At 40.5% G+C, this 21,200-nt stretch overlaps 1 protein-coding gene across 2 annotated transcripts in view; it reads right to left on the minus strand.

Annotated features, from left to right (window-relative positions):
- Positions 1–21,200, minus strand: part of Reln (reelin) — a 498,095-nt gene that overhangs the window by 206,148 nt on the left and 270,747 nt on the right. For both annotated transcript variants that reach the window (XM_045135772.1, XM_004652888.2), the window contains exon 11: positions 8,278–8,423. In XM_045135772.1, coding sequence (XP_044991707.1) covers positions 8,278–8,423 — 146 coding nt within the window. The remainder of the gene's footprint in view (positions 1–8,277; positions 8,424–21,200) is intronic.

Here is a 21,200-nt window from a genome sequence, read left to right on the forward strand (position 1 = left end):
CCTTCCACATTCATTTATATTCATGAGGTTTATCTGCAGTAGGAGTCCTCTGAAGTCTAGCAAGGTGTGTGCTTTCACTGAAGGCTTCTCCCCCTTCATTGCATTTATGGGTTTTTCCCTCTCCATGACAGCTTAGGAGAAGGTAAATGATAAACTCTATTTGATGGATTCCCTGCACACTCTGCATTTCAAAGATTTTCCTCTTCAATTGATTCTCCTGTACTTCACTCAAATACAACTGTTTTGCTTTTTAAAATTATTTACTTGTGTGAGTATGAGTGTGGATGTGCGCGTGCCACATGTGTGTTTTAAGTTTTTAGTGAGTAAATCATCGTGTTTGTTTACACCTGGATGAATAACACTAATAGAGAATATTCTCTCCTGAATGGTTACAAGATGCACAGTTTCCTTGTTATGAAGAAATCATAGAATATAGACTGGAGATTGTTCAGAGGAAATAACATATTGGCCTGGGAAATTACAAATTCCCAATAAATTAGTTTGCTTTTCTCATTCTGTAAAATGTAGTGGTATATTCTTGTTTAAAGTAACTTAGAGTGGTAATTTAAATGAAGCTTAAACTATAATGAATGTTTTTATTTTTTCATACTAGAATTATTAGAGTAACAATATTTGATAACATTGCAGTGTAGTATACAGTATGTTTTTGCCAAAACATTATTCTAGGAGGTATCTAGTTGAAAGGCAACTATATTATTTCTGTAGGATTTTTGAACTGATTTTAAATACATGTGAAGAACATGTATGCTGAATATAGAACATATTTACTTAGCCATTTGAAAAATTACTGTTTTTATTTCTAATAATAGAAATTATGTTCTTGAAAAGAAGGGATTAGCAGGATGTAAGAAGAAGCAATGCATATCTTTTAATAGCTTGTAACAGGTTTGCCCTGATCTACTTTAGCACTTAGCATGTTTTTAAAACATATTCACCTAGGATTTTTATAGATACTGTTTTTCTCAGTGACATATTTTACTTATCTATTTAGAGAAGAATTTGGTTCGTGTGTGTGTGTGTGTGTGTGTGTGTGTGTGTGTGTTATATGTGCCAGTACAAGGGCATATGCATGTGCATGTGTGTGTGTGGGCATATGTGGAGTCCAGAGGATAAGCTCTGCTGTCATTCTTAGGTGCTTGCCACCCTTTCCAAGATGGGGTTTCAGTGGCTTGGCGCTTACAAGGTAGGTTAGACTGGCCAGTGAGCCCCCGGGATCTACCTGTCTCCACCTTCCCAGAGCTGGGACTGAACATGTGTGCTGCCATGCCTGCCTTCTCACATGGGGTCTGGGAATTGAACCAAGGCCCTGGTGCTTGAAAAACTGTGATTTACTGTCTGAGCTATCTGCCTAGACAGATTTAGGCTATCCTATTTAACTTTATTTGTGTTTCTTTTACGTATTACTAACTAATATAAGTATTATTGTGTGAGCACTGTGTTGACAATAATCATTTTGCTGACAGTAATTATGAGTGTAATAGCAACTAATATTTTAATTTTATTGTGTGTGTGCCTCTGTATATGGAAAGATTGCTTTTTCCCTCAACTCTAAATGATAATTGGTAGGAAAAGAAAGTTTATAATCAAGCAATTTTCTCTTAGGATATTAAGAATAATGTTACCTTTAAAACTATGCTTAAAACTATTTAGGATTTCCTCTTGGTCAGTGATCTGAAGTTTTTAACCATGATTTAAAATGGTATTTTTCCATTCACCATGAAAACCATTTTCATCCATGGAATTGGGTCTTTTATTTATTCTACTATTTCTTAATCTTGGGAATTCAAAAAATTATTTATGAGGATATCTCATTTCATACACTTTTTCAATATGACTCTGAAATTTCCAATACTTCTAATGCCAAAAGTACCACTTTTCTGCTCACACTAACACTTATTTTCTTATATGCAGCTACATAAGGTCTCAATATTCAAATTTCCAGCACAATAATTTGTTCTTCAGTTATGCATATCACAATAGTCTGAGAAGAAATCCAGTGAATTTATTTCAACCATAATATATTTTAGTTTTCCCATATATAATTATTTTCCCATGAATTTGTTATAATTTCATAAGTAAAATATATTCTCTTATCTTTCTGAGAATAATAGGCATACTTTTACTTATTTATTTGAAAGAAAGAGACAGAGAGAGAAAGAATGGGTGCATCAGGGCCTCCAGCCACTGCAAACAAACTCCAGATGCATGCACCACCTTGTTATCTGGCTAACATGGGTTCTGGGGAATTGAACCTGGATCCTTTGGCTTTGCAGGCAAATGCCTTAACTGCTAAGCCATCCTTCCAGCCCCAACAGGTATACTTTTTAAAAAAATATTTTATTTTTATTTATTTATTACATTCAGAGAGGGACCAGGAGAGAGAGAGAGAGAGAGAGAGAGAGAGAGAGAGAGAGAGAGAGAGAGAACATGCCAGGGCTTTTAGTCACTGCAATGCACTCCAGATGCATGTGCCACCTTGTGCACCTGGCTTATGTGGGACCTGGAGACTCAAACCTGGGTCCTTAGGTTTCGGAGGCAAGCGCCTTAACTGCTAAGCCATCTCTCCAGCCCCCAGGCATACTTTCCATATAGGTTTTTATATGACCTCCACTTATTCAACTCTTTGTTCTTTGTATGGAAGCATTTACTTAACATGAAGTTGATTTCACCTATGTTTGGTGACCCTAGAATGGGTGTCTAAATTCCGGTTACTCACTCAGTTTCAATAAGGAAATGCACACTGTCAGAAGATGGACACACGCTGGGCAAGGACAACCACGAGTGTGGACTACTCTCCTGCCCCTGGCCACATGTCCATGTTCAGTGCTGGACCTGGAGGCGGAAGCTGTCACCCAGCTGTCCCTACTGCAGTGACATGGAGCTCCTCACTAATCTTCTGCTTGGCATCAATGATCTGTGGAGTGAAGCTGAGGCCTCAGATTAGAAGTCACCCTGCTCTCCCTACAGCAGTAACACAGCCCTTCCCTAATCCTGTGCTCAACACCATGATCTGGAGCGATGCTGAGATGCCACTTAGCAGCTGATTCAGCAATAGAGTTTGGGACTACAGCCCCCTCCTCCCCTGTTCTCTCAGATCTCTGGTTCATTCTCATCCTCACTTACTCCTTCCCTCTAGCTTTTTTAAAAAAAATAATTCCTGACCCACCAAGGAGTATACCTTCTTGTTCTAGTTAATTATAAAGTCATTTGTTCATTTCCTATAATTTCCAGGGATTTACAGCAAGGAGTTTTGGCAGGTGGGGAAGACAGGAGCATACTATCTTGATGAAATCATTTAATATTCATTATATTTGTGGGGTTTCTCTTTAGTGTAGACATGCTAATGATAACAACAGGACATCTGAATGAAGACTTGATTAAAAAAGTGCATGAAAGTAAGATTAAAGTAAGGTTAAATAAGGTAAGATTAATGAAGAAAAGGGTTGTTAATGGGAGGGGGAGAGGGTAAAAAAGAGAAACCGAGGGAAATAAGATCAAGATGCATGATAGACATGTATGAAAATGTCAAAATGGAAAAGTGAACAAAAAAGTTTTTAAAAAGACATCTGAATAGTATAAACACACAATGTTTGCATTTGGGGTATCAGGCAAATTTGCAAATCCCATATTACAGCAATGTGTCATTCCACCAGCCCTCCCACCTTCAGCTACAGATAGGTGAGATGTGGTCGTTGCTAATTAAATGATGTGTTTGTAAGTTAGGCCAAAGTTCAGAAATAAATTACCAATGTATCTATTAAAGCCTCTCTCTTCTTGAGTAACAGATGTGTCTTGAGGAGAAAAGAATTTTAAAATTCTTAAACTATAAGCCCATTGATGTTGGATTTGGGACAGCTCAATGACAGGTGAAGCAAGCAGCTCTTGCTTCCTTGTGACGTGAAATCAAGTACTCTGACTCAAATGATAGAAAAACACAGACAATTGGGAAAATGGTTTCCAAAAAAGTATACCATCACGACTTAGCTGTTTTCTTCCTTGCCATTCACATAAAGTATTTTGAGCATATTATTAGGAATGTTGACAGAAGGAAAACATTCAAGCAGCATTTTAACACCATCCTTTAACAAACAAGCTTGGGTCTTCTCATTATCCTGGATAACCTCATGCCCACTTCCTAAGTGGCCACTTGGGAGAGAAGGAGTAACGTCATTCTTACAGTATGGTTTGGCAACTTCTAGAATAGCTCCTAAGAGCTCATCACTGAAGTAGACTTCTAACTCACCCACCATGGCTCAGGGAATTTTGCGGAAGAGGGGGCAGAAAGATTCTAAGAGCCACAGGTTAAGACATCATGCCCAAAGGCCTTCCCTCCCCCTGCCAAAAATGACTGTTGCTCCCACAACCATAAACCACGACCCCTGGAATACCTGCAGCCCCACTCAAGAGGGTCCCCAAGGGAATGGGGGCAGGAACAAGGGAAAAGAGGACACCAACACATGATGTATCCATATAAAATATGTTGTTAATAATAATACTAATAATAAATGTAAAAAAATTATTAAGTTGGGGGCTGGAGAGATGGCTTTGTGATTAAGGCATATGCCTGTGAAGCCTAAGGACCCAGGTTCAATTCTCCAGGTCCCAGATAAGCCAGATGCACATGGTGGCGCATGCGTCTGAAGATTGTTTGCAATGGCTGGAGGCTCTGGAGCACTCATTCTCCCTCTCGGTCTCTCTTTCTCTCTTTTTCTCTCTCTCTGTCTCTGTCTCCCTCTCTCTCTCTGTCTCGAATAAATAAATAAATCTTTCAAACAAAGAAACAAAAATAACTGAATTGCTTTTTGAATTCAGCTAAACGAACTGCATGGCAATCACAGTGACACAGGTGCGTTTACAGAGCACATTATTATGCAAAATTGAAGCAGGCAGTGCTGAGGATGAGCACTGGGCTAGCTGCCTCCTCTTCTTTTTGCATGCATATGTGCTCACGTTGTGCCTTGTGCGTTCAACTCTTTTCTGTGGTGGCCGGATCAGGTATTCTATTTCCTCACTCTTCTGCCCATTCTTGCCTGAGCAGATGTCTCTTACGGATACTGGAGCTTGCCATATTTCATACAGATGTGGAGTTACGGAAGTGAGTTGTCTAGGTATGTCCTGGGGACAGAACTCTGAGTGGTCTCTCAGGCCACTCATGCTTGCGCAGGAAGTGCTCCTAACCATGGAGCCATCTCCCAAGCCTGAGTACTAGCTTCACATCTACAACAACACCCTGACAAGTCTTTCAGTGCCGAGGATTTATGGTAAACGTGACTGGAACCACCTGAAGTCACTTGATGGATGGCCTTTCCTGTCTGTTCCTACTGACTATGGCTCTCTTTTTTTTTTTTTCAGGTATAAAGATTTTAATTCTTTTGTTGTTATTATTGTGGGTGTTTTGTTTGGAGGAGATGATGATTTTGGCTGGAGCCCAAAATCCTCTTCCATTATAATGCTTTATGAAAGTGAAATATCTGGCAATTGGTTATGTATGTATTTACTAGATTTGTCTCTGAATTACTACCTTTCTAAACCATATCTAGTTTTTTCCCCTAATATAAAATGAATACCTTTTAAAAGCTTGATGCATGAATAAGTTTTCTTTGATTTTTCTGTCAAGTCTCCAAGTGCTAGATGGATTATTTGTCTTGCTGAAATATTTCTGTTGTTCTTGAATAGACAGGGTTTTGGCATATTCTTAGAGAAGGAATGAAGCATATGATGCTCATAGGTAAAGAATATTTTATTTCTTCCCAAAGAATAAAGGCGGTAGTATGTCAGTACTCAAGCAAAGACTTAGCATGTACAAGGTCCTGTATCTGATCTCTAGCATCCATGCCCTCTTTCCAAAAAGAGTAGCAACATTTAGAAACATGGGATTTTGTTGGTAAAAGTGAGGGGACAGAGGAAGGAGGAGGACACAGAGAATGAATGGAGAAAGAGTAAAGAGATAGATAGAGATGCACGTGCATATCAGAGAGGCACTTCTGGGAATCACTTTATGTTTGTATCTGTGCTCCTGTGAGATGGGGATGGAGACATCATTACAACTGTGCTCTTGGGAGATGGGGCTGGAGACACGGTGATAGCTGTGCTCTTGTGAGATGGGGATGGGGACATCATTGTATCTCTGCTCTTGTGAGATGGGGGCTGGAGACATCATTGTATCTCTGCTCTTGTGAGATGGGGGCTGGAGACACCATGATAGATGTACTCTTGTGAGATGGGGCTGGAGACATGGTGATAGCTGAGCTCTTGTGAGATGAGGGCTGGGGACACCAGGAATTATGTGAGTCACCAGGGCATGTGGGGATTGTTGGAAAGAAGAACTCATCACTGACACCTGGAGGGCATTAGCCCATAAGGATGGAACAGGGGTCAATGAGTGCTGTACTTCCACACTGGGGCTCCTCTCACACTCAGCCAAGCTGCATGACCAGATGGATGAGCTGTGGCAAGGGTCAGAAGGAAAGAACATACATGCTGGTGATGGTTCCTTATCTCTGGGCAAAGGGGAACACGTTCTTCTGTTTACAATGGGTTACACAGGAAAACAAGGAGCTGTGGCTGATGGTCCCTCAAGGAGAGACTGGAGCTGCACTGAACATGGGAGCTTCAGAGCGACAGGAACTGCAGTGAAGGCCTTGCAGTGTGAAGGGACTGAGCTGGGTCCAGAGAGATCAGAGGTGAGCTCAAAGGTGGTCAAATGCCCAGGTGTCAGCACCCACCAGAGGCTTCCGTGCTTGTGGCAAAGGTTGGACTGGCAGACTGCCTCCACCCAGGGCAAGAGAAGCAGAGCTTGGTCAGAACCATAGTGGTAAGAGTCCAGTGTGGCAGCGAAGGGTCACACACAGCAACAGTGCTGGCATTTCAGGCAGCTGGTTGGATTCTCCTCGAACTGTGTCAGCATGAAGCTCTCGGGCAAAGAACAGGAAGTGGGGAGCCCAAGGGAGAAACGATGGCTTTCCCAACACCTCTGGCACTTCAAAGTTCAATCAGCTTTTATGTAATTTGAGAGCAGAGTTATGAGACTTCCCCTCAAATACTGTGTTCTGGAAAAGTCATAGTTAACAGCTAAATGGTACTCTTCCGTGTTTGTTATGAAATTATATACTTCATGTGAAATTCATTCAGACTCATCATAGTAGTAGAAAATATACACTAGAATATAAGTAGCTGGTGTTCTGATCATATATTTTTTATCTCAAAGGAAAATGTAGGCGGGAGTTAGGAAATTTCTAGAATTTCCTTCCAACTCAGTACCTTATAGATTTGAGATTCTGTGAATCTATTAACTTTCCACAGCTTGAGTTTTTTAATGTCAATGGGTGTATTTTAATAAATTTGTATTAGCAATATAAATAATAAAATATAAATAACAATTGCATCTGTTTGTGTTTTGAGATAAGGACCCTCTTTCCTCAGCCTTGTGATCACTTGGAACTTTTCAGAGTGCTGCTCAACTAATAGGTGAGGCCATAAGGGCCAAGAACCCAGAGTAAGGCACATAGCATAGAACAAGCACACATTAATCAACAATCGTCCCCAGTGCTTCTGGTCTCCTCTCTTTCAAACTCAGTCCAAAAGTCCTCCTTTATGTATCTCTCAAAGATAAATTTATCCACTGAACAATTTTTATAGATCAAAACCTCATTATAATGAAAATCAGGTAGCAGCACTGATAAATCTCAAGCCCCAGAAAGACATTTGAAAATCTCAGTATAATAGAGGTTGAAAATTATGTATTCTATTAACATTGAAAAAACTTTTTTAGGGCTGGAGAGATGGCTTAGCGGTTAAGCGCTTGCCTGTGAAGCCTAAGGACCCCGGTTCGAGGCTCGGTTCCCCAGGTCCCACGTTAGCCAGATGCACAAGGGGGCGCACGCATCTGGAGTTCGTTTGCAGAGGCTGGAAGCCCTGGTGCGCCCATTCTCTCTCTCTCCCTCTATCTGTCTTTCTCTCTGTGTCTGTCGCTCTCAAATAAATAAATACAAAATTTTTTAAAAAACCTTTTTTTAGTAAAAACTACAGAAACTACATGAAATTATAAGGTGTTTGTAATCACTTAACTCTTAATATGCATAAAGTACTTAATTATTTAATAAAGAATCTTTAGGATAAGTGTTCTTTTGTCTATGATGAGAATCACCAATGTTGATTTAAGCATACTTTTGCTATTTTTAGCGATGTGCATTTAAAATATATTCAGCAGAATAAATGCATGTGATGCACACAGCATGGGAGATAACAATTACTTACCCTGTAGGCTGGCTCTCAAATTCTTCTGACCATTGCTCTTGAATATCCTCTGTAGAGAGATCTACGTCCCGGGTGGTGGCAAAATTGAACTCACTGCCTTCATTTCCATGGAAATAAATGGAGTTCCCATCTGACTGACAGCTATGCTGTAGATAAAAAGAGAGCATGGGGTGGTTATTGAATTGGTTTTGTAGCTATATCTGTCTTACTCATGTATAATTAGAGTTTTTTAGAAAAGTCATTATATTATTCCCTTTACGATGGACTCTCAAATCAAAGGGCTTGTTACCTCCTTTTTGCCTTGTTTAATTCAATTATAATTTATTTCTATCTTATTAAGTTATCACAGAAAGTAAGTCAAGAGGGCATTTAAGCTTTGCCATCTCAGCCTTCAGCATGAGACAGAAAATATTTTAATTGGAGTAATTTCCCATCTTTACTACATCCCTTGTTGTGGGAATTAAGTCTGATAATGACTTGTCATAGATTTAAAATTCTGTGGTTATGGGCTAAATCGCACTGACCTTTTCAATATTCCACATATATTTCTGACTTGCCATTCAAGTCTTTCACAATTTGTCTGTAAATGGAATATGAGTGGAATAGCCAGCTAATCAAAACACGGACTACAGAAAAGGTCAAAGTGATCCCGCCTACGATCATTTATTCTCAGCCAGCTTCTGAGCAGAAGTTTCTGTCCAGAGCTAAGAACTATGTGATACCTCTAAGGAAGGGCTAAGAAAGCACGAACTTATCCTCAAAAGAACACCTGTGAAGACAAAAGAAAAAGAAGAACCTATGTATGCTTTTGTTTAATTCATTGTTTCAGCTTGATATGAATGGTCAATGGCAAGATGAAACCTTGGAGAGGAGTAAACTGTGTATGAACTTCTGAACACTATAAGCTTACGCAAAACCAGGGAAAAGTATGAAGAAAGCAACTTAAGCTGGGCATGGTGGCACGTGCCTTTAGTCCCAGCACTCAGGAGGCAGAGGAAGAAGGATTGCCTTGAGTTTGAGGTCACCCTGAGACTAGTGAGTTCCAGGTCAGCCTGGGCTAGAGCAAAATCTTATCTCGAGCTCTACCCCCCCCCAAAAGGTAAGAACAAATCAACTTGAAAAATCAATTTTCATAGGAGTAGGAGATAAAAACCAGGATAGCTGATTTTTTGGCAAATTTCTATGAAAGACAGAGTGGTATAGTTTTGATACAGTTTTAAAATCTCTATACTCCTGGTTCTTAATTCACAGTAAATGAGCAATATTCAATACCCAAGCTAAATTCAAATAAGGCAGTGCTTTGTAAGTAACTTTTTAGTCGTTGCCATGAAAATATGCTGTGAAGTTTAATGGGACAGTTAATTATATTCTCCTTTCCCAAAAGAGGCCAATGTCTTTCTGGGTGTGGAGAGAAGTATAACTCTTGGAATATTTTCCTCTTCAAATCTTTGAAAAGTGACACTGTATCGATGGTGGCCTGTGACCCAGCAGAAGCAAACAGCCAGCTCTATCTTCCCATCCCCTAGCAAGCTGGAGCTGCCAGTCGTTTCCCAGGCAGCAGTGTCGGGAGCTCCACAGAAAACACAGTTAGAGGGGGCTGCTCTGGTTCCCCACCATGCATAGGTGATCAAGATATGATTTTCACTTCTGACATTCTGAGTCAAACCCAGCTCTTGAAGAGATGCACTGAGGGTAAGTTGCTGCCTAGAGCAGTGTGAGCCAGTACTGTCAGATTGGACATACAAAGCAGGAGCTGTTTGACAGTGGTGAATTCCTGGGTCACTTGAGAGCAATGGACCTAGTGAGTCGTCTTCTCTCTAAGAAGTTAGTCTAGGGTTTAAGTGTCCTGAATAGGGTAGGGGGCAAGTGTTAACTTCTCTTTGAAGATCATGGAATCAATTCCAGGAAGAATCATGTTTCCTGTTAGCTGGTTGTATATGAGTCTTTTAGGGAGTCTTGGAGTCAGCTGCCTTCCTAGAGCCTTTCCAGACTAAGCCTGGACAACTGACTGCATTCTCAAGGAGATGGAGTCCCTGTGCTTGTGTCTGGGTTCCTCTCTGTGTCTTGGACTCTGCAGGAGAATCCAGGGTCTGCTTTCTTAGATGCTGTTTGAACTTCTTTCTAGAATCTAACTCAATTAACGTAGCCCTTTCATGAATCAAAGAAATCAATACAAAAGAAAAAAGACTCAGTTACTAACAATCCACAAGGATCATGAGATTAAGGATCAGAACGTGTGTTCAAACAAATTCTCTGTCTAAAGGCAAAGACTTCACACATTGTCAGTTCACCCTTCTAAACCTCAGTTTCTCAGACTGAACAATGGAGTCAATAATATGTATTAGGGGCACTGTTAGATGCACGGCAGCTTGAACGCATGTCTTTTGGAACTCCTGAGCATCGCAATGCAATCTATTTCTGAATATGTGCTTTTAAAAGATAAGTAGCATTATGTTCCAAAGAATTAGCAGTAGCTTATAGAGAAACAGAAGAATATTTAAATATATTTTTGCTTCTCATTAGAATAGTTGTTGAAATGCATTAGATCAAACAAAAACCATCAATAAAATGTACAAGAATAGGTCCCACTACAGGATGTGGTAAAAATCCTGTGAAGATTCATGCACAGAAGATAAAACCATCAATTATAGCCTTAAAAGCTCTCTGAGTTTGGCAGACTACCAAATATTCTCCTAGTACAGGGAAACTCAAGACTATGAGCTGAACCAATGCCATTTTCTTACAGATGAACTTGCATTGTATAACATCAATCTAGCATGTTAAAAAAACCCAAGAGAAACATGCATCAAAAGCATGAAAAGAATTTCAGGAAATTGCTCCCCATTTTAATACCCAGCTGTTTTTATTCAGCATCTGTTCAAACTCTTGCCATTTATAGGCAATAACAAAATCTAAACAGCTTCCATAACAATTAAATGTCTAATTTCATGAGATACATGAGCTTTTAGTATGATAAAAAAATCACAAATATTTTAGAATTCAGGACTAATTTACTTTAAGCATCATGAAAATTTGTTAATTTTTTGAGACAATAATTACATATGACATGCAATGTTCTGAATCAGAATTTTCAGTTTTGACTTACGTTCAGTATATATAAGGTAAGTGAGCATTTATTTTGGCTAAAATAGGGGATAAATTCTATCGTGGCTCTAATTCTTTCTATTTCTAGCTCACTTTATGTACACTGAATATTGTATTACTTTACTTGTTTTATTTTGTCAGCACCAATAGCTTATGTACACTATATAAATAACAGAAGTTACCAAATTTTTAATATCCCTTGTATCTTTATGTGTTTCCCTTTGTCAATCAAAAATATTTTTTCTACTTTACCACTAAATGGATTTCCTTTGCTTGACAAGCAGAACACGGTGTAACTAAGTGACATGAATTTGCCATTCAGAAAAGCATCAACAGGAAACATCAGTGCAAATTCCTCAGTATAACAAGTCCTTGGCCACAATTCAGGTTAGCATTTTCCTAAGGCTGCTCTGCTATATTCTGTTGAAAATGTTAATGACTTCACCTCTGTACTTGTAAAAGTACGTACAATCACCCTCCGACACTGTTTAATTAGATTTTCATCAAAGAAGACCATTGAAGCACCTCTTAATATTATCTCCCTGGGGCCTAATGGCCTTGATGATTCTTTAAGGCATCTATAGCTTTATAATTTATTTTTTGATGATATCTTTTTTTGTTGTTGTTGAAATCAGTACACTGGGCATTTGGGCAATGCCAGCTTGCAGAGGGCTGATGGCAGATGGAATAAAATCTGCCTGGTGTGCCTTTCCCTCCACATGAGCAGAGAGCCATCCATTTCCTCCATTAAGGAGTTGTCACTCTGCCCACCCAGCTGGAAGACCATTTTTGATAGCCAAGCTGGCTGGTGGCAGACAATTCTAATACAAAGTGCACTTTAAAAGGAAGCTAAAACATCATTTGTAGGAAAATTGAAAATGCATGGCTTCCACCACAGCCAATTTTTTAATGACTGTAATATTTTAAGTGATTATTTTTGCCACTTCAGATTGCTCCTTAGAGAGGAGAGGTTTTTTAATTAAAATCTAGGCAATGCAAACAGATGAGATATGAGAAGCTTAGGAAATAGAAATAAGATGAATAAAATTAATTAAAATGGCATTGTTGGCAGAGCCATATATTAGCCACTGTCTGGCTAGATATAAAATATACTGGTAGAGAAACTTCTAAAATAGGTAAGATGTGCACTGGGGTGGTTGGAAGTTGACTGACTTCTAACAAACATATCATTATGTTTAAGTCTTTTGTTATGTTATAATCATTATTACATAGAAATGCGTATTTCTTACATTGTTTTAATGGTTTAAAGGTAGACTTTCATCCTATAAAAATACAGAAAAAACCTGGAAGTAGGAAGAGAATGATTTCTCTCATGAGGTAAAATGAATTTCTATTATTTTCCACACATTCAATTTCTAGGTAATTTAATGCCAGTCAAAAAATTGAAAACTTGGCCATGAATACAGTCCAGGTGCCAGAGGGCTAAAGTGCATTTACTCTCATCAACACAATAGAGTCAACCTCAGTGAGTGAATTTTGGGGAGCTTCAAGAATGTTTGGTTTTTCAGTATATTCTGGATTCATTAAGCATTCACATTCTAATCACAGCATACTGAGATGTACAAAGACTCAATTTATGGCATATTTTGTGACAAGTGTATAATTACTTGGCAATAGTTTTGAAAACTCTAAAATGGCAGTAGTGACATTTTGAATTGGAGTAATGAGAGGAAAAATAACAATGTAAAATTCCGTAGGACAGTTGTTAACCTTGTCTTTGGGGACTGACTTGACTTTCACAGGCTCTGAGGCTTTCAGACTTATATTCTCAAATTAAAGCCAAAGATGCCAGGCTTAACATGGTAGGCTGCAGAATGACTTGGGACAAAAAGGCCAGGATTTGCAGGAAAACAGGGATGGCTTCTAAATGCAGAGCCATTTGGCATTACAGAGCCTCTGTTTTCTTATCTTTGAAATGGGAATAATTGTAAGAATTAGAGGCGAGGCCACAGAGAATGTGTTTACCCCAAAGATAGTGAATATTATGCAATTCATAAATGCTAATTTTCTACCTTCTTTTCCCCCCTCCCATATCTTCATTCATTTGCTTTAGAAACTCCCCACCAAAGAATGTTACCATATAAGTAATTTTGTTAGGTGCTGTGCTAGGCCCAAAGATTATAAAAATGTTACTATGTTTTATAAATATTCATACAGAAAAGTACATTTATTTTATTGAATACTGTGTTAATTTAATCATAAATTAAAAATGTCAGTGTCAGCCTAAAACAAAACAAAACAAAAAAAACCAAAACAAAACAAAATAAGGTATATTAGGTAGGGAGGCTCTGGGGATTTATTTGGATGGTTATTTCCTGCTGAATTTATCCAAATCCATTGTTTCTGTGCTGTACTTCCACTATTATTATGGTGACCTGGCTCATTTCCATGTTTCACGAATGCTATTCCGTGTTAATTACTATACAAATAGACCTCACTGGAGGAGAATGAGAAAAGTACACTGTTAAATTTAACCCTTCATCCCGAAAGTGCTCTTATTAGCTTAACAAATGATATTCTGGCTCATTTTACAACATCATGTACCCTCCTCTTGGGAGAAATGTGACAAGAAGAGCGATACGATCTGGAGTGGAGAGTATCCCAAGCAAAGGGAATTTAGGTAGACAGCGTGCAATTAACCGAGCTGGAATCTGGCCAGAAATCCACAGTTAACATTCCGATTCTTAATGGGAGAAGACGTGGGAACATGGGCTAGCCACAAGTCCTACTGAGCTCAGGTTTATCCTCATTAGAAAGCCAACGCACAACTCCCTTGAGCCACACAGTAGACAGTTTCCAGTGCAGTGATCTGCAAAACATTTTTTTTTTTGCAAAGCAAATCTGATTTCCTCTTATTTGTCTTTCCTCTAAGGAAACCAAGTCATGACATGAGTTGTGGAACTCTTTTGTGGGGTGCTCAATAAAATATTTGATGGGACAAACTAGACATTACAATTGGCAGGTATTGCTGTTACAGTTATTCTCCAAAAAGGCAGGTTTAGAAATAAATTCAACTCCTATTGTGATCTTCCCTTTCACCATTTGTCTTAGACTTTTTTTAAATCACTTGTCTCAACTTGTGTTAAGACAAAAATTTTCAGACAAATTCATTTACTCCCTCCCCTGACCCTAGTTTGGATATTATGATCTTTCTGCTCTCCTGATAATCACAGCCTTAGACAGTGACAATAAAAACTGAGAATGGGACTACAACTATATTCAGGAGGGGAGATGTGCCTTCTGTCCACCGGGACAAATACATCATGTATAAGAGCAATAAGAAAATTAATGGCTGGGCTGAAGAGATGGCTTAGCGGTTAAGTGCTTGCCTGTGAAGCCTAAGGACCCCGGTTCGAGGCTTGGTTCCCCAGGTCCCATGTTAGCCAGATGTGCAAGTGGGCACATTGTGTCTGGAGTTTGTTTGCAGTGGCTGGAAGCCCTGGCATGCCCATTTTCTCTCTCTCCCTCTATCTGTCTTTCTCTCTGTGTCTGTCACTCTAAAATAAATAAATAAAAAATGGACAAAAAATTAAAAAAAAAGAAAATTAATGGACTCTCTTGTACCAATTTAATGATTCCCCTTAGTGGATTGTTGATTTACCTAATGGCATTCACTAGGGCCTGTTGGTATTTGTTAAACTAAGAAAACTGTCATTATTGGCCATTTCTCAATAGTAAAAGTGTTAAAGCAGAAGCGATCAAGTATAAAGCAGATGAAGCTATGACTCTTCTAAATGGTTTAATGTAGTTACTCCCAGTCCTTGGTATAAATTTGCAAATTCCAATAAATTGCTTCTTATAAGAAAATTTTTAAATACACATGATACACTGTATACTGAAGGACAAACATTTATTTTAAAAAATAGTTTTTATTTACTTATTTATTTATTTGCCAGAGAAAGAGGGAGGGAGAGAGAGACAGAGACAAAGTGATAGAGAATGGGCGCGCCGGGGCCTCCAGCCACTGCAAACAAACTCTGGATGCGTGCACCCCTTGTGCATCTGGCTAACGTGGGTCCTGGAGAATCTAACCTGATCCTTTGGCTTTGCAGGCAAATACCTTAACTGCTAAGCCATCCCTCCAGCCCCAAACATTTGTTTTTAGTAAGTTTTTATTTATGGGCAAGGAGAAAGAGAGAGAGAGAGAGAGAGAGAACACGAATGAATGAGAATGTACACCCTAGGGCCTCTTGCCACTGCAATCTCCAGATGCATATAGCACTTTGTGAATCTACTGGGGAATCACACCCAAGCAGGCATCTTTAATGGCTGAGCCATCTCTCCACAGCCCAAGGACAAACATTTCTAACAGAATCTATGACATCTAGTGCTGATTTCCTTCTCAGCACAAGTTGACATAAGCATGTAGGAGTGATCTGGAATTGTATGCAATCCACCCAATAAGGTAGGGTGATAAATAGAAAAGATTAGCAACTATAGGTATAGCAACCAGAGTGGGAAAATTCTTAAAAATAAAAACTGTAGAATTGTAGCACCTCATCGTGGTCTGGTTTTAATCTCTGCGTCGGTTCTAGGGTGGACAGACGTCAAGTGATTTATGTCTTTGTAAGCTCAGTGTAACCATGTGAGCGGAGCAGGTAGAAACATTTATTAATGGAGAGCAGGCAAAGCATTCTCCCTCTCTCGTGGAGGAGTCATGGATGATTCATATTTTCAAAATTACAAGGTTGCCCACACTACAGATGGGAGTAAACAGACCAAATGGAGGAGCTGCCTGACCAGTACTCATGTCCATGCCTTACTGACCCATTCAGAAGTTCTTCATGAGGTACAATTACAAGACAAAGAAAAGAGAAAACAAAACACCCCCAGCCCAGGTCCACTGGTTCCCGGTCCTTGGCAGGGTACTCGGATGACCTCTGCAGTGCGTCTCTCTGTTGGCAGGTGATGGGAAGCAGGCAGCTGCAGCAGTTTTTTTTTTTTTGCAAAGCAAATCTGATTTCCTCTTATTTGTCTTTCCTCTAAGGAAACGAACCCTCCAGAAACTTATACTGAATACTTCTCCTTGAACTTGAAATTAAGAATGCTCTCAAATTACAAGATGCAGGGTTTGAAGAGTTGGAAAGAAATGACTCTGATGAACTTGTTGAGCTATTTCAAGAGTGACTCAACCGAAACTAAACACTGAACATGCAGGGTCATTATGGTCTCCCAGAGATCAATTTATTATATGCACAAAATTAATGATAAGGCCTTCCTCACAGTGCTGGCACCTACAAAGCAATCACAAAGCGCGACCGACATAACTATTATCATTAATCACTACCACAGTTATGCACTATTATTATGTTCATTAACTGTTATCCAGGACCCATGCAGTTTTCATGCTGCTACAAGTATTTTCCTGGGTATGAGAACCCTATGCAGGGTGAAGTGATGAACCTTGATACTGTCTTAAATGGAGGGAGCAAAAACAAATTCAGCTCATGTCTTTTCATCCTTGATGACACCAAAATCATTCTCACAGTTGGCGCACCAAAACCTGCCTTAAGACTACTCATTCTCTCCATCTCTCTTTTCTTTTCTTTTTTTTTAAAAAAAATATTTTTTGTTTATTTTTATTTTATTTTTTTAACTTATTTGAGAGCGACAGAGAGAGAGAGAGAAAGAGGCAGATAGAGAGGGAGAATGGGCATGCCAAGGCCTCCAGCCACTGCAAACGAACTCCAGACGCGTGCGCCCCCTTGCGCATCTGGCTAACATGGGTCCTGGAGAATCGAGCCTTGAACCGGGGTCCTCAGGCTTCACAGGCAAGCGCTTAACCACTAAGCCATCTCTCTAGCCCTCCATCTCTCTTTTCGATGTGTTGCGACCCTCCATAGCCGCTGGATGGACAGAGGCGCTGCCATGCTCCCAAAGCCACAGCTCTTCTCCCAAGAGCAGATGGTGAACTGATCTCGCCATAACTCATGCCTTTAGAATAGGATCGACTGGCACCCATTCCTTATTCATTATAGAAAAATATATGAAAGTTTAAAACTTCATATTTTGTGAAAGAAGACAAAATGATTGTCACCAACAGTTAAGACAAGTGAGGGAACAGAGAGCGGCCCCGGCTCTGCGCACGAGCTGCTTACTGTGGGAGAGCGTAGAGGCGGGAGGTGCTCTGGAGACTTCTGCACGCAGCACCGCATTTACTGGCAATGAAAGCCTCCGGTACTGGTTAGTGAACAGAGGGCTGGTTAGGGATTCATGGGGGCGGGGGGGAGATGACGATGGTAATTAGAAGCACCATAGAATGTGTCCTTCCTTTCCTTTCACATGGGAAAGTTCTCTGGGAAAACCCACGATGGAGGTGGGTAGGGCATGAAAGAATGGAGGAGAAACACAAATTGGCTACTTTGGAAGAACCTATGGATCCCATAATTGCCTATAGTCCACCTAAGCTTATCAACTCCAATCAAAGTGCAGAGTTTTTGGTAACCCGTGACCCCAATGAAGCCCAAGTGGACACGGAAAGCACTTCTTCCCACTTCAGGTAGGGTGCAAAGAAGCTCATGAATGTTACCTGGAAGCGGGTTGTCTGTTCTGAGGCGAGGACGCGTGCCAAGGGCTGCTTGGGACGTGCCTGGGTGAGCTGGACTTTGAAGTAACCTCTCTCCAGACTTAGGGGTGAGACTCAGTACAGGGCTTATCTAGCATTGGTGAAAACGTGGGGCTGATCTTAACACAGGAAAAAGTATAACCTTTCTTCCTTTGTTGATGGATTCAAGGTGAGTATTTATCATAGATCAGGCCTCAACCCATGCACAAGAAAAGCAATCTGGGTTGTTGCTGCCCCAAAGAGTTTCATGGAGGGGCAAAGAGTCGTGATCATAAAGAGACTGCATTCGTTGAAGTCGGAGGTCCAGTCCCTAAGAGGAAGAATCACGACCCAACTACAGGAGAGAGACCCCTTCCCCAAATATGATGGCAAGCAGCAGTGCTGTGATAAAAACCATCAGTAGATTTAGGAGAGTCAGCTTTGATTTCCCACCATAACAATCCTTGCCTTTTCTTCTTTGTCTGAGCTAATCTGCAGATTTGAGGGGCAGAAAGCAGTCAGAGGTGGTAAAGAGGGGGAGTGAGCTATCTGCCCATTGTCATCTCTACTATAGCACCCCTACATTGAAGGAGGGGTGAAGCTATGGGTCCAACGTGGAATCTGTGTTATTATATTAAAATGATCGTATTTTAGATTGAACTGACATATTTGAGAAACTCAAGCAACTAGATGGCTTTATCAGGACTCTTGGGACCCACACTAACTTTCAAGCAAGGCAGGCAGAGATAAAAGAGCCATCAGAATGAGTTTGGAGGGCCACTACAGAAAAGGAATGGTGTCATTTTGTGTCCTGTTTCTGTTGTAGGTATCTTCTCATCGCTGAGATAAAGCACGCAACCCAAGCAGCTGATAAAGAGGAAAGTAGCTATCTTGGCCAGTGGTCTTGGGAGGAAGCTTCATAGTGGTAGGGGAAAGCCGGGGTGTCACCTCCGCCACAGCACGTGGAAAACAGCAGCAGGAGAGTGAGCCAAAGTCTAATAAGGGGGAGCTGGCTGAAACACCCCTGTGCCTGCCACGACGCATGGCTCCACCTCCCAAGTTGTCATCAGCTGGGGACCGAGCGTTCAGGACACATGAGTTTATGGGGGACATCTGCTTCAAACGACCATAGTACCCATGCCCAGAATTCCTGCTTGTTCAATCTCGTGGTGTTCTATGGACAAGGAGACATTCGCCATGGAAATCCTCGCAGAGATAATGACATCTGGACCGGGACCCTAAAAGAAGGCAGAAAGGGAGGGAAGGTGGCAAACCGTTTTTGTGGGGCTGGAAGTATGAGAATGTGGGCCGTATTTGAGGTGCTGGAACATAATGAGTAGGGGATGAAACCCGAAGATTAGTCTGTATCCTCTGTGCTTCCACGGGAGTCCATAGCAGGTCTGAGTCTGCAGGGACAATAATGTGCCCTGTGCTAAGGAATCATGTTGGAGTTTTTTATTTGTGCCAGTTTGGATAACCCTTGGCTGCAGCATCTTTGTTAGGCAACTAGCTACTATAAGACTACTATCCTTTTATAGCCTACCTTGCTGCCCCTCCTCCCATGGGGATTCCTGAAAATGCCTCCTGCCCCTGTAAAGGAAATATTTTAATTCTTTTTTAAAAATTAATTTACTTGTGAGACAGAGAGAGAGAGAGAGAGAGGGAGGGAGAGAGGGAGAGAGAGAGAGAGAGGGAGAGGGAAAGGGAAAGGGAAAGAGAAAGTTAGAGAATGGACATGTCAGGCCCTCCAGCCACTGCAAACCAACTCCAGATGCATGGGCCACCTTGTGCATCTGGCTTACATGGTCCTGGGGAATTGAAACTGGGTCCTGAAGCATCACAGGCCAGTGTCTTAGCCGGTAAGCCATCCCACCAGCCCATATTTTAATTCTTATATTCCTCAAGTTCACTTTCAGTCAGTCAATACCTGAGATGAACCTAGAATTTTGAAGACCAAAATCGGCTATCACACTGTGGAAGAGGGAAGTGACCAGTGCTTGGGGCTGAACTACTGAATTTGAATGTGTCGGAAAGCAGTTAGCTGGAGGAAGGAACATCAGATACACAGGAGAAAAAACAAAACAAAACTGGGGTGAGATCAGGAAAGATGAGAAAAGAGAGAATCCTTAAATTTAGAGCCAGAGAGTGATGGGGTGTGGGAAGACAACTGGAGGGTGGATTTGGGAACGAAACCGAGGACAAAGAAGAAACCCGTCACTTTACACTCAGGGTTTGTAAGAGCAAAGCTACACTTGGCCCCACGAGCAAACGTTCTAACGTGAGACTCCTGGGTTAGAATCCTGGACCTGCTCAAAGTGTTATCATTTAACTCAGTCACCCGACACTTCAGTGCTTTTGTTTTCACACCTGAAAAACGGTGCCAAAAATGCCAACTTTTTCTGTGTTTATAAGGATCAAATTATATGAGTTATATAGTTGTATAAATAGAACTACACACACACACACACACACACACACATAAATGTGTGAGTCAGGAGTAGTAAATGCTTGTAAGTTCAAGTGTTCAATAAAAAGTAGCTGTTGGGCTGGAGAGATGGCTTAGTGGTTAAGGTGCTTGCCTGCAAAGCCAAAGGACCTACGTTTGATTCTCTCTAGGGCCCACATACACATGCATCTGGAATTCATTTGCAGTGGCTAGAGGCCCTGGCATGCCCATTCTCTTTCTCCCTAGCTGCCTCTCTCTCTCTCAAATAAATAAATAAAAATATTTTTTAAAAGTAGCTATTGGGCTGGAGAGATGGCTTAGCAGTTAAGCTCTTGCCTGTGAAGTCTAAGGACTCTGTTTGAGGCTTGATTCCCCAGGAGCCACATTAGCCAGATGCACAAGGGGGGGGGGGGCATACATCTGGGGTTCATTTGCAGTGACTGGAGGCCCTGGTGCGTCCATTCTCTCTCTCCCTCTGTCTCTTTCTCTCTCTGTCTGTCGCTCTCAAATAAATAAAAAAAATAAAAAGTAGCTGTTATTACATAGCCATAGTTCTACCTGCTACTAGAAATTTGCCTCTGAATGACTCTTTTTAGTAATATAGCAGTCTTTCTCAATTGTGAGTAGACTTATTCTTTAATTAAGATGGAAATATTTTAGAAACGCACACACACACACACAAATAAATAAATAATTTTTTTAAATTAAGGAAACATTTCTATTTAACAGGTAACTTTAAAACAATAAAATAAAATTATTATCATAGTGATTTTTTTGGTAGGTATAGGTCCTTAGGCAACTCTCAGC

Source organism: Jaculus jaculus, chromosome 16 (assembly GCF_020740685.1).
Source record: "Jaculus jaculus isolate mJacJac1 chromosome 16, mJacJac1.mat.Y.cur, whole genome shotgun sequence".
Taxonomy (NCBI): domain Eukaryota; kingdom Metazoa; phylum Chordata; class Mammalia; order Rodentia; family Dipodidae; genus Jaculus; species Jaculus jaculus.